This window comes from Leuresthes tenuis, unplaced genomic scaffold (assembly GCF_036924035.1).
Source record: "Leuresthes tenuis unplaced genomic scaffold, fLeuTen1.0.hap1 SCAF_2, whole genome shotgun sequence".
Lineage (NCBI taxonomy): Eukaryota > Metazoa > Chordata > Actinopteri > Atheriniformes > Atherinopsidae > Leuresthes > Leuresthes tenuis.
The window spans coordinates 26,954,207-26,968,731 of record NW_027325356.1 but is presented as its reverse complement, the minus strand read 5'-3'; the positions used below and the strand labels follow the sequence as shown (position 1 = coordinate 26,968,731).

The 14,525-nt window shown below is 41.9% G+C and overlaps 1 protein-coding gene across 1 annotated transcript; it reads left to right on the top strand.

Annotated features, from left to right (window-relative positions):
* Window positions 1-85: 85 nt before the first annotated feature.
* Window positions 86-14,165, top strand: LOC140302105 (WASP homolog-associated protein with actin, membranes and microtubules). The gene is made up of 11 exons (XM_072380875.1): window positions 86-724; window positions 1,731-1,904; window positions 2,385-2,535; window positions 3,882-4,051; window positions 6,045-6,252; window positions 7,963-8,141; window positions 8,558-8,644; window positions 8,768-8,863; window positions 11,187-11,607; window positions 12,110-12,252; window positions 13,066-14,165. Exons 1-11 carry the CDS (start codon window positions 152-154, stop codon window positions 13,219-13,221), a joined length of 2,358 nt encoding a protein of 785 aa, XP_072236976.1. The 5' UTR covers window positions 86-151; the 3' UTR covers window positions 13,222-14,165.
* Window positions 14,166-14,525: the final 360 nt, after the last annotated feature.

Here is a 14,525-nt window from a genome sequence, read left to right as displayed (position 1 = left end):
GATTTATAATTTTTTTTAACGCAACCAACATTTAGCTTTTTATTAATCCGAATTATTTTTTGTTCTTGAATGCAGCTGACGTCACACCAATGGCGGACGTTGTAAACAGAACCAACAGCTTTTCGGAGGCCAAAGGGAAACTGTTTTTAAGATGGACAGTGTAGAGTTTGATCGGTTAGACAGTCTAGAAGGCTGGGTGGCCGTCAAAAGTAATATATTTGAAGAAAACGAGACGTTTAAACTGGGCTTTATAGTGCAGTGGAACGTCATCGAGTCTAAGTTCGCAGTCACCTGCCACAACCGGACGTTACAGCGGCAGAAACGCAAAGCTGAAGTGGCCGTCGGCGACACTCAGATGAGCTGGGCTGGACTCTTCTCCGTTAACGATTTGAAACACATCCACCAACACTTTACATGCGTGGCAGACGTCCTGGGCGCTTGCTTCCCGGATTTGTCAGAGTTTGAGGAGAGCAACATTTGGGACTTGCTGTTCCTTAATCGGAGGTCAGGTCCCGAGGATGACGAGAGGGATTTTGATACTCCTTGCAGGAGGCTCGAAAAATATTTCAGCACAGCCATTGACCTCTGCGGACGAAAAATAGTTTTGGAAACTTTATTCACCCAGGATGAGCGGGATGTTGAGGAGTACTTTGAAAACCTCCAGGAGTTTAGAAGGAAGACGATGCAGGAAGAAATGTCAAGGGCCAAGAGTCACCTGAGACAGGTGAGGGGTGTAACGGCAGAGGAATAGCAGGATCCAGTGAGCCACACTGCCACTTCTATAGCTATATATAAGTATTTACAGTTCAACCCAAAGGTATTGATAGTCTTGCAAAATTTTGATTTAAGGTGATCTTTTTTATTTGAACAATGGGTTTCTTCTGATTGTGAAAGACACAAACAATAGCAGCCAATGAGAGAGCCTTTATCTGCAACTACAGCACTCAGATAGACAGTCTCTGCTGGGATTTAAGACTTCTTCTCTATTTCCACATCTTAGAGACTGGATGGCCTTCTCACCACCTGTCTTATACCTATTTCTCAGCTGCTTTGGCTGGTATGTTAAAGGAAATGTGACATTCCCAGTCATCTTCTACACCTCTTACCTGTTAGTACGATAGAAGAATCACAAAAAAACCAGAACTTAGTGAATTACTCTGTATGTTCTATATTTCCCTAAAGTTACAAGCGTGGCCTGCAGACTAGCACCACACAGTGGTGGTGTAAAGCTGAAAAACAGGCCTGCCATGACACAGCAAACACTTTCAGCTAGTGTGTTACAGTCAAAGCCTTGAATATTGCAACACTTTCGGCATTAGCGTTTGTTTTTCCTACTTTTAAGAGAAATAACTTGCAGTTTCAGTATTTTATTTAACGTTGGCTGACGTAGAGCTTAACAAGGTCTGCGGTGTTAAAGTTTTATGTCTTAAAGCCTGTGCGTTTTAAAAAAAAAAAAAGACCCCACAATACCTGAATTTGAGGGCTGTGACTGCAGGAATCCCCGTGATATTTAACGACAAATCTTCCTCAAAGTGGCTTTACAAGGCCCAAATACCTACTTCAGCCCACCTGGGGTGTATTTTGAAATGACTTGGATCAACTCGAATCTGATTGGTAAACTACAAAACAGCTCCCCTGGAGAGATTTCAGTTTTTCCAACTCATCTGATGACACAGACGAGGCTTGGAATAAACCCAGATCATAGTGTTAATGAGTTGTGTTGCTTATAGCTGCTGCAGACTCACAGCAGCGCTGGCCAACTGGTCGCGCTGCTCAGCATCTACGAGGAAGAAGACGAGGCTTACCAAGACCTGGCCACTGTCGCCACCACCTTCTTCCAGTACCTGCTGCAGCCTTTCAGGGACATGAGAGAGCTGGCCTGCCTTTACAAGATGGAAATCCTGGTAAATGCAAAGCTTTTTTTTTTTCTTTTAGAATTTGGAAAAAGATTTTGTACATGGAGACATTTTTCAGTTTCTTTAAAGCAAATATAAGGAATCTAAACCTTCCACAATAATGCAAGAGAAGCTATGTTTACAACACAACACACAGGTCAGTGGTAAGTTTTTACCAGATAAAATGCAAATACTCATTTAGAACCCGGAACATACATAATGCCACTGCAATTACTTTATGCTCATATAATGGAAAGTTTGAACTGTTTCAACATGCCCATTTAGGCCTTGATTATATAGATATTTTGGTGGATCCACTGATGAAGTTCAATGTTGATCCTCCATTCAAGAAAAAGTGTTGTTTTTTTTCTTCCTAGACTCCCCGTAAATAAAAGACTAATTTCTTTGAGTTAACAGTTTGTAAGACGTTTGTACTACATCACTGTGTGTAAAGCTGCCTGCTGTTTTTTTTTCTCTGACTCTCTGCAGAAGTCTTTGGAGTTTGAGGATTTGGGTCCCAAGAGAATTGCTGCTCTGGAGAAGGAGGCGGAGGAGTGGAGAATGAAAGCAGAAGATGCAGTCGCCTCGATTCAGGACATCACTGTCACCTACTTTGCACAAACTTCAAAGGCTCTGGCTGGTATGAGTTGCAGGGTTTATTTATCCTTTATCTATGCATGGATCATGTCATTAATTAATTTTATGTGTCACACGGGGAAAAGGAAAAGCAGGCAGCAGTCTGTTTTTATTTTTTTCTTAGATTTTAATTGCAGCTGCTGAAAACTTATTTATGAGGTGTAATTCAAATAATTCAAACAGGAGCAGGCGGGGAGTACTTACCTGCTCCAGAGGCAGAATGATAAGAAGAAAAAAAAGGTGTTCAGGTCCAGATTGACATCACAACTTCGTCACTTCTATTTTCATGCACATATGTCCAAAACGTTTTGAGTAGTTCTGCTTAACAGAAAAAGTGCGAAACACAGTTGTTGTTTAAAAGTTTTGTTCTTTTTTCGCAAAAAAGGGCATCCTGTGAAAAAATCTTTGTACTTGGGAATGTTCCAAAGCAGGTTAAGAGCTGTTCACGATCACTACACTGCAGTGAAGCTGCAGTGGTTCCTTTAGTGTCTCTTTTACCAAAGGAAACAGGAAGTGGAGATAACCCGGGTCCAACAGTTCTGACTGCCTCAAAACTCAAAGTGGTTATTTTCATACAGTCGTCCCAACTGAGGTTCATGTAAAACATAAAGATAAAAATGAGGATGGAGGGGAGGGGAGGAGTTTAAGCTGCCTGTGACAATATCTTTCACTTTTGTGACTATTTATTTTGAATTGCATCTTAATATACTAATATGAAACATCATTGATAGGAACGCATTAGCCAACGTACGCACTGTGCTTTTCATGCAACTTCTTTTTGAACAGCTGCAGTTTCACTGATGCAGACCACACCACAGCTTGTCTTAAGCGTGGTCGGATTCTCACTGCAGAGTGGCTGTTTTTTACCGGCTTCTTACACATGGCTCCTACCATCTTTTATTAACCTTATGATGTTTACTTATAAGGTCAAGAAAAACTTATTTTACATACTTTATTTGAGCATACCTTTACCTACAGTACTACATTATGAGCCAGACAATCAGAATCCAATTGTGTTGTGTTCACTTAGTTTGGAGGTTTTTTTAAGCAAAAACAAGGAAATCATGGGAATTGATGTTTGTTTTGTTGTCCTTCCCGTGAGTTATTTGGCAGAGATTTTTATTTTTTTGGGGGGGGGGGGTTACTTTTTGAGGATTTCCGCTTTTTAACTTGGTAAGTTTTCCTTCGTGATCCAAAACTATGTGGCTGGCAAATGTGATGACCAACTGAGATTTGTTTAAAGACCCAGTGGTCAGTTTTAGAGACTTGTACCAACTTCCCTGTTAGTATATATTTGCTGATGCTTTTGTGTGATAGATAAATATAACACATCTGTGTATACATGTTCAGGTATGTTAAAACAGATGGAGGAAGATAAGTGTCGTTTTGGACCTGCTGCCTGGGCGTCTGCAGCTCCTAGACTGGAGAAACTGCGCTTCCTGTTGGCCAAAGAAACCCTGCAGCACATGAGAGCCGCAGAGATGTGTCTCAGCCGCAAGAAAGACACCATCAGAGAAAAAGTGTGTCTCACTGTTGATTCATTAACATAATCGGCTTGTCTTGTAATTAGTCATTTCATTCCATAAAGACATATTGGAGTCTGACACAGTTGGACGGTTTCAGACTTATTATAGTGAAATTTCTATTAATTTCAGTACCAAGACTAACACTGCCTTTGTAGTAGTTGTAAATCTGTAGTGATATGACACAGTGCCTGCTTGCTCTTACACTTGGTATTCTAGTCTGATGTGAATCTGTTGCTGCTGGATTCCTTTGATCTATTTATAAAGCCCCTACAAAAACACTAGAGAAATCCCCTGATACACCCCAGAAACCTGTGTGCATGAATAAGCGAATGTGCCTGTGTGTGTATACATATTCAAAACGTTCCAGCTTCATGCACATCTGTTTCTGCATCAGGATCACGGCATGTTGGAAATACTTCTGCACATTTCTTGCAGCTAGAAGGTGTTGTGCTGCATTTTCTTCCTTTCTCTTTTTTTCTTGGAAGTAGAGAACACCTTCCTCCCCTTCATCTTGCTGCATTATACATCTGATTAAGCTTTTTAAAAATCCGCATTGAGGATGCTGCTGGTATCTACCAGGGTGAAATCAACGTGAGCCTTTGCATAGACAGCTGTGTGCGAGTGTTTCTAATGAGATCAGTGAGCCGCACCTACGCAGAATTTTGTGCTGGTGGCACCATAATCCACGACTTTGATGAGTGCACTATTGTGCCTGCAGATGTCACAGCGTGACACTTTTTTTCAGACCCCTTCACAGTTCACGCATTTTTACTTTTTTTTGTCGCTTAATGCTTATAAGATTTAAATTCATACATTGTATCACACTTACCTGATGCGTATTAGAGTAAAACCCAAGCCATGAGGTCGAACCAACCTGCAAACAAGATACAATGAGTGCAAGATACTCCATGAGTTTTAAATCTAAGACATTTGGAAGGACCATCACCCTTTCTTGAGCTGGTTATCCACTCCTGTCAAGTGGAAAAAGTTAGCTTCAGGTAGAGAGTTGACTCAAACCTCTTGGTCATTCTGGCTGAATTTCAGAGATAGACAGAAGGAGTGGTCATACAGAAGTCTCTCCTCTGTTAAAGACGCAGGATAATCTCTTTAGAGTTGGCAACAAAGTACTTACAGGACTCTCAGACTATGAGAAAGTAGTTTTTCTGGTGGAATAAAGGTTTAACTGTTTGGCTTCAGTCCCAAGTGTCATACATGAGGCAAACAAGGCACTGCTCATTAACAGACTGACGCATAGAAGTGCATCATGCTGTGGGGTCATTTCCCAGCAGCCAGTACAGAGACACCTTTCAGTTAGAGAGAGAGCTGAAGTGGGCCAGATGCAGAGGAAAACTCTCCACAGTGATCAGAACTCCATCAGGACAATAACTAAAAACAGAAAGCCAAGACTATATGAAAGTGGCTTAGGGACAGCTCTGTGAACGGCTTTCAGTACCCAAGCAAGAACCTCGATTTCTAACCCATTCAGACAGTTCTTGAACAAACTAAAAGTCCTCATCCAGCCAGACAGAGCTTAAGAGAATCTGCAGAATGTGAGAAAATCCCTAAATCCAGATATGCAAAGCTTGCGGTGTCATTTGCAGGACTTCTAGATGCAGACTTCACTTTCAGCTGTGCTTCAGTTCAGTGCTGAGCGAAGGCTGTGAATACTAACAGTTTGTTTTCCCTTTGTCATTGTGTGGTAGTGAGACTAAATCGAATGAGAAATTGATTCACTTTTACATAAGACTGCAACATAACAAAACGAGAAAAACAAAGGAGCCTAGATATTTAAGAAATGCAACGTTTCCCTTAAGTCTCTGCAGCTCTTGTGTCATATCCAGACAGAGTATGTATTTATTTATGACATTGAGCCCTTAAGGTTGTGCATTTGTTTTAAATGTGTCTGTACATAAGGATTTTTTTTTTTTTTTTACAAAGCCACCAGTATGAGCCTTTAATAGGGGCATCACATGTCATTGATGTGTAGCTAGGAAACCTGCCAGGAAGAGCCCAGAACCAGAGTGCTGATTCTAGGTCTGCGTTTGGGGACGGTGAGCAACTGGACACAGTAGACCAGCTGGAACTGCAGTTCTATGAAACTCAGCTAGAACTATATGACGCCAAGTTTGAGATCCTGAAGAATGAGGAGCAGCTGCTTGTGGCTCAGATAGACACCCTGCGGCGGCAGATTAAAGGTATGCTTACACTACATTAACCAAAAGTACCCGGGCTGAACAGTAGATGCGTGTATACTGCATCTGGGGAGCGGTTGAAAGCATATCGCATTTTGAGAGATGCTGATTGCACTGTACAGTCCACCTAAAACCAGCAGTAGTCTGTAATAAAGGAAAATGTGTATTCAAATTCCCTTCCATGAAAATCACAACGGCAAGCTTTTACTACAAAGAGAAGTAGAGAGCAGTGACTAAAGGGTAGACAAAGCAAAACAACATATAGCAAAACAACATATAGATTAATGCAAAAGTAATTCCTCACAAGCACCCACTTGTAGAGTGTAGTTGTGCATTTCTCTACAGAAACAACCACCCTCCTTGGTTTCCCTCTTCTTATATTGATGCATCGAGGACATCTCAAGGCAGAGGGAGTGTGGACAGCAGCCGATGACAGAGCACAGGGTGTCAAGACTGTATAAAACATAGCAATCATTTCTAATTCTGACCCTCCCTCTTCTGTTTGTGTGACAGTCAATGCTACACATGCTGGCTCCATCAACAGAACAGGGACTTTAACATAAAATCTGTCCATTCCATGTGCATGTGTGCAGTCCACATACTAAGAAACTACTCAAAAACGACTTTGACTTACTGCTCTGCCCTGCCGCTGCCTGCAGCTGAACATGCTGAGACTCGTCGTTTGCCAACAGTAACTGCTCAACCTGTCTTTTCCTTGATAATTTATCATATTACAACTGTAGTTATGACATGATGGTCCCTACAGAAATGAGTGAACTTAAGTGTCTTTTTATTTTCCATTACAATTAAAATGACCTCTTACATGGGAAATAGTACATTTTGTTCTTGTAAATATTTGCCTAATTGCTCCTCAAGGGACATGGGATGTTTGCCTCCATGGTGTGTGTACAGCATGCCATGCTGTGTGTGTCCACCTGTCTGTTTATGTCATGACTTTGGCGGTGTGTATTGTTCAACCTTTGTATAATTTTCAGGTTTATTTTCCAAACTAAAAAAAGCAGCAATGTGTGCAAAAGCGGCAAGAGAGTAAATATAGTAAATTAAGAAGATATTTTTGAGTTCATGGAGCCTATAAATGAAATAAGAGTTTTCTAAAGCCTTTGTTTGGAATACCTCAACTGTTTATTAGAATATGTGTGCATGAATATATTTAAAGGTTTATTATCATTTTTAAGTTTCTCAGGTTATACTCAGACCACCTTGTCGCTAATATGGATCTAAACCTGCTGTGTATGCACACATTTTCCTGACACTTTAAGACACTATATTAATAATACATTTACTCAGACTGCATTTGCAGATTTCTGCCTGCTTAATAAGGCAACAACAGTCATTTCTCAAACTTCAGTTATTGTTTAGCAAAACCCAGTGAGAAAGCTGACTTAGTCCAGTAACTTTGAGTAATGAGTTATCCTCTGAGAAAAGGACAGTAGGCTTCCAATAAACACATCATCTCAGAGTTATTTTTTGCATTAGAACTCAAATTAATGATATTTCCTGAATTCGTGTAACCGGAACAACTTTGGTTGACATGAAAATCCAGACCCGGTTGTATGTCCTGTTTGAAAAGTTTACATCGAGTCACAACAGAGAAGTGGTTTTAGCCAAAAGTAGCATCTGAGGAATTGTGGTTGCATGAGTTGAATAGAGAAGGCCTGGACTAGGAGTGACTGAACTGTGTTTGTGACTCAGAACTGAAGGAGGAGGTGGTGTACTATGATGTGTGTGAGGATCCTGAGGAGCTGCAGAGCCTGGTCCACACTGGTATTCATCAGTCTCCACTTATCAGTCAGCTCAAGAGACGCCTACAGACCCTGGAGACCAAGAGAGGCAACATCTGTGCCCGCAGGGCTTACCTCCGCAACAAAAAGGTGTGGAAGAGTGCAGCTGAGAGTCGCCTACTTTTTACTTCTCACTCGTATCAAATGATTAATTTTTGTGGCATTTTAGTTCTTTTCTAGGGCAAACTTCAGTAGATGTGGAAATAACCAGAAATATTTGTAAAAATGTTATTGTCCCTTGAGTTTTTTTTTGTTATGCTTTAACTATGTTGTTTTATGTTTAGCTGACAGTGATTTAAGCAGATGGCATTTTCTTCTTTGCTGGTTGTATGGCTTTCAGCTTGATTATCCAATTTATAACTGAGTAAATTTGGAAGAAGATCCTATTTAGAGGCACCCACAACTCACCTGCTGTTATCTACAGGGATGACATAGTTGCTTTTATACTTTTTTATACTTTTAAACTGCACTTGTAGTCTGCTGTCCTAACTTTTCCGTGTCTGTAGGATCAGTGCATCGAGGCCCATGAGCAGAAGCACTTGGCAGGAAAGCAGAGCTCTGTACTCTTCAACCAGCATCACCAGGTCCACCTGGTACGTCACCACGGCAACACAACAACCCACACAGACACTCCCGCACCAGCAGAAGCGGCAGATGAAACTGGATCCAATTCTTTCTCTCTGCTAGCTCTCAGTGTCTCCCTCTGTTGTCCGCAGAAACGAGAGAAGAGGAAGGAGGAGGAGCAGAGGAGGAAACAGTGGGTGGACCAGGAGCGAGAGAAGACTCTGAGCAGATTACGATCCTTCAGAGAGGTCAGGCTCCCTCATTGTCTCTGCTCTCTTTCTACTGTGGCTCCTTTTCCGTTAATGAAACCTCAAAAGTTCCTGCTGCACATCTTCATCATTCAGTAGTTCACCTGAAAATTCAAGCTCAGGAATGAACTAACTAAGTTTTGATGATCTCATGCTTTAAATGAGGCAGTCTTTGTGGTAGCGAGCTGTCTTCCACCAAAGCTGTTAATGTTTCACAAATGAAATGAAATTAACTTTCTAAAAGTGAGAGAAAGTAGCTTTAAATAATGTTAAAAATAATAGTGACAAAGATGTACTGGTGGTCCTCTGGGATGAACTATGATTTCCCCAACTTGTCATGAGCATTACTAAGTAAAAATCATTACATTGTGTCCAGTAATTTGGTTTGTAACTAAACACCCATAAAGTTAAGGACATTCCCCTCAGCTTCAGCTGTGCATTGGGCTTATTGTTCATTATGAGATGTTAACGAGGAGGCACTCTAAACTATGATCATGAACTTTGGAAGCACTACACCTGCACCACAGCAGCGTCAGCTGAAAACACAGCCTCAGAGAGCTGTTAGCATAGCTGTGAGCATAGCTGTAGACTCATAGGACACAGAATATTTGGAGCACCTTTTTTGATCATATTCAACTAAGCTAAGTAGTTTTGACTTGGAGGAGTCCATCAGGTTTATAATCAACCTGTTTGTTGTTTTTGGGTGAGGGTGAGAAGAATGCATGTGAGTATACTAACAAACTGGCTGATAAGATGATTCCTTGTCATCTTACTCTAGCATGATAATGATCCAAAGAACACTGTCAAGATCACATGAGTTTGTGTCCCAGTATGTCACCTAACTCAAATCCATCCAACAGAATGTCTTTGGGGTGTGTTAAAGGGAAATGTAAAGCAGCACAAGTAGCAAACAGCAGCTGGAAAAACATCAACTTTCCATAAAAATGATATCCTACTTTTGAATTTGAAATGGATGTAATTTTGATGCAAGACGGTTCAAATTTGAATCATTTAACCTATAAGTGAAGCTGCACACGGATGAACTCACTTATGTTGCCAACTGTAATGGACCAACATGCTGAATGTTGTTCTTTTTGTTTGATTTAAAAAAATCCTTTCTTTTTTCTTTTCATTCATCCACCCTCACGCTCGCTCACACACCCATCTGCCATTTGGAGCTACTTAAAGGGATGTTTCACTCTTCTTTTTTCGGGTTTTACCTGCAGTCGACATCTGTCAGATTGCTCTCAGTTTGGCGAGTCGAGAGAAAATCCTTGCAGAGGAACTTAGCTGAAAACTGCTCAGGGGATGGGCCACGATAAGAGCAAATTTATCCCAATCTGAAAAAAGCTGGTACGTAAAGAATTCCACAGCAGTTGGAGTGATATCTATAATGTGGATTTCATGTGTCTGCCTCAGACACTTATTTAGTCACGCTGCGGATGTCTTATGCAAGAATGACTCGGTGTTAACGTCCATATATGGTTTTCTTTAACCGCAATAAATTTTGATAAATTTGCTTTCCTCACGTCTCCCTTCTGAGTAGCTTCAGCTCACCTGTCAGGAAACCTTCTGATTATCCAACCTCTGTCCAAAAATGAAATATCCCTTTAAGGTTCGTGTCCAGGGTTTGTGTCATTATGTCCAACTGTTCATTGAACAGGCTGCCTTGTAACCCTTCCACCACTTGAACAGTCCTCCACTTAATTGAATTTCAGTTCAGTCTTTGAAACAACGTTTATTACTACAGCGACTTGCTTTGTGTTCACGATCCTCTCCTCGTTCATTTGTTTTCTGCTCCCCACATAACAGGGGTCACATAGTGAAAGCCTTGGCCTTTGTACCCATTTCACTCCTTTTGATGGGAAAACACTGCAGATGTTTCATAGCAACCAATATTGCGCATGACTTAATTTGGAGTTTTTACTAGGTTAGAAATCTCTGGAGTTTTTACGCTGCAACCTGATTACACAAATTGATATTTAGAAACGGGATGGAAAATTGGCTTTAGAAACTCTGAAATAGCTGATGTGTCACAACCTGAAACGACCACGAGAGGCCTTTTTGGTGAGATTGTTTTTGTCAAGCAATTCATTGTCTCAGCTGTTCCTCTTTTACTTTTTAACATTACTCTTTAGGTGTAGGTTGGGAGGATTCACCTCTTGTCAGCATATTTAAACTTGTGTTTTTGTAGACATTTCTTCCGTCACTTCAGTTAAACGTCATAATGCTTTTACAAAAGAACATTAGATGTTGCAGAGTTGCTCGTCTGTCTGAACATCAGATGATGTTGTCCTCGTTTCTGAAACTGTTCTTTTTCAAGAAGCGACAGGGCCAGTTCATCCTGAAGACTCCTCGGTCCATGTTGTCCTCCTCTGAAGTCCCGTGTCCCTCCCAGCCGTTGTCCATCATCAGCCTCTCTCCCTCTGCCTCCTCTGAAGACCCCACCTCAATCCGCCTGGCACCCAGACGCAAAAAAGCACCCAAAAAACAGCAGCCCAAAGACATCCCAGTTCAGATATTCTCTGCACCGCCACCTCCTGCTTTGACCTGCCCTACTGCACCTCCCCCTCCACCTCCACCCCCGCCTCCACCACCACTACCACCTCCGCCGCCTCCATTGCCGCCTGCCATACCTCCTCCACCTCTCCAAGCTTCACCCTCCCCGGTGGACACACCGATGCCTCTCAGTGAAAAAGAGGACCCGCCATTTCCTGCCAAGAACATGCTCAAACAGAATATAGGTGAGACTGCGATACAAAAAAAGTATAAAGCAGCGTTTTGTTTGTCTGTAAAGAAAAAGAAAAATGCAGTATGAATGGAGCAGGATGTGCTGTTTTACTGCTGGGGAGGTTGTGTGTGTGTGTGTTTGTACGTGTAAAAAGTATGTGTGCACCTGCACGTGTTGTTCTGTCCCACCTCCCCAACGTGTCCCATGAGTCCAGAGGAGGCATGTTACCACAGTTGCAGTCCGGCTGCTGTGCACTCAGAGCTCCAGGGAGACAGCCGAGACCAGCATGGCTTTGATTTTTGAGCTTGTCGGGCTGAATCAAAGGACGCTGTTTTTAACTTTATACAACAGTGTGGGCAAACTGCTGTTATCTGCTTTATGGGAAAAATGTTTTTAGAGCCTTCATCAGCAGTGGAATAAAAAACATAGAATCACTAAAAATTGATTCCTGTCCTTCTGATGAAGCCTCTTGTATCGCTGTTAAAGTGTGTTTCTGTATTTTTGTCTCACTGCAGGAACAATGGATGAAGTGCTGGCCTCACTGCAGCGTGGACAGATTAAGCTTCGAAAGGTCCCCTCTGTCAGGACAGCGGCCCCTGCTGAGGACGCGAGGGGAAGTCTAATGTCTGCCATTCGACGGGGAGTCACTCTGAAGAAGGTTAGATGTTGATATAGATTCTGGCAATAGCTTATTCTATGGTAGATGAGTGACCAATGAGCAGGCACCTCTAGTCTACATCCAGTGGCTCCGGCTCCACAATGACAAATGATGTGTTTTTTATTGGCTATTGGTCTCAGTTATTCTGACTACATTATTTAGTGCTGTGGTTGTTAAATACTGGAAGCACTCTTTTCACAACAGATATTTTGACTTGTCAGTAGGGAGAGCACAAAGTGTTACCAAAAAGAAAAACAGCGGGTCTTTGCTACTCGGGTGTCTCAGCAGCTCATGAAACATGACAGGGAGCCAGCACTCACAATACCAGGAAGAAGAATTATCAGTTTTATACTTGTTAATACACTGAGGACAACCCTCGAGTCATAATTATAAATGCAGAAAGTCTGATTTCTTTGAAACTCCTTTAAGTGGACTGGAAGCATCAGCGAAAGCAATAAACTGCTCGCATTGCCCAGATCCCATCATTCAACATTTGACTTTTTTTTTAACCCTCACATGTCCAACTCTTCTCTGAAATGATACATTTAAATAAATTTACACTCCCGGTTGCTGTTTAGATAGTACGTCATTTCAGGAAAGGTACTGAGCCACAAAACAAGAAAGACCATCAGCTGGCATCAGAAGTCATGAACATACTATCTTTCTTGTTATTACCTTCCTTCCCTCTGGATGCAAATGCAGTGTTTCCCTCCACATTGTGAATACAAACTACTTTGGACACACAGCAGAGTCGTGTTAATTTCAGCGGACTAAAAGTGGCTTAAAGTTAAACTGACTCCTGTCATGTTGCAGGTCGTTCCTGCACGAGCAGGAGTCCCGGACAGTGGAGACAACGAGCTAGAGCGCAGCATCAAAGCTGCCATGATGCGGATGAAGAAGGTGGCAGCCGACTCAGACGAGGAGGACAGAGGTGACGACGACATGCAGAGCACAGACTGGGACAGCTGAGAACTCTGGTCTGACATGACCGCTGCTGATTTCTTCACGGCTGTGAGCTCCGGCTTTTGTTTCTGCCAACATTTATTTTTTTTTGACAAGGACGGGATTACGCCTCCCCCGACGTGAACACTGCAGTGTGTGGAAGCTGTCACACAGTAATCCTACTGGTCTTCTCAGAGTAGCCCTGAGATGCTGTAATAGATCCAAAATGGCTCATTTCCAACTAACTTGTAGGTGGCAGAATCAAGATTTAAAGTCCTCTAAAGCGGTTTCTGGTTTGCAGAAATCTTGAATTGAAAGACTGCTTGACGTGTTTTATAAAGCAAAGCAAGTAGTAGTACTAAAGTGTGTAAATGATGTGTGTCTGAGGGCTTGTTGTGAGGATGTTACACAGCAGGAGAAGCCTGAGCTGAAGGTAGATACAGCTCCAAAACACAATTTCTCATCTTGCATTGCTGACTCGAAACTCATGATCTTGAATGTACTTAAATCCGAGAATTGTTCCATTAACAAGGGCATCTTTATTGCTCAACAAAAGAGGAGTTCTGTTGAAGAGCAGCAGTGTTAACTGTTTGGTCTACATGTTTAAGCCCTCTGTCACTGTTTGTGATGAAGACTGCTGATGCTTTGCCCTGTCTCTGTTTTCCTTCCTGTGTCATGACGGCTCAATATGGGTGCAATTTACAAATGATCTGTTATTTCTTCCTTTATAATGCCTTAACAAGTTAAGTGACATACATAGAATGTTAGGTTTGTTTTTGGTGAATATGTATTTAATTTTTATGCAATCACTGTTTGAAGCCTAACAAAAGCTTGATAACAGTTTAAACCTGCCAAAATGACAAGGTTACAATGTATTGTGCACAAAAGCACTATGACAAAAGGCATGAAATGGTTTGAAAAGTAAATAAATTCCAGGCAACCCTGTGAGCTGATAATGGCTAAGGTGGAAACACATGCAGTTCAAGTAATACATTTCATATGTTGCAGATTTCTTTTTAATTCAAACTTAATTGCTCTTGAGATTTTTGGCCATTTTGGCTGCTCGTGCTGTTCCCTGATCTGTACAGGCTGATTGTACCTGATTCCAGATGACTTCAAACATCATCCTCAGGTGTCAAACCTGCGCTGGTGAACCCCGATGAGTGTGCTTGGGCAGATTTGTAGCCCACGATGATGAGTCATAGAGTGATATCCATCACTCGAACATATCTCTCCTGTACTGACAGCTCAGACATCCCCAGCCAGCTGTGATGGACTCTGTGGGCTCTGTTTGAGCGCAGAGGAAGCTGCGGCTGCTCTTGTTTGCAGGT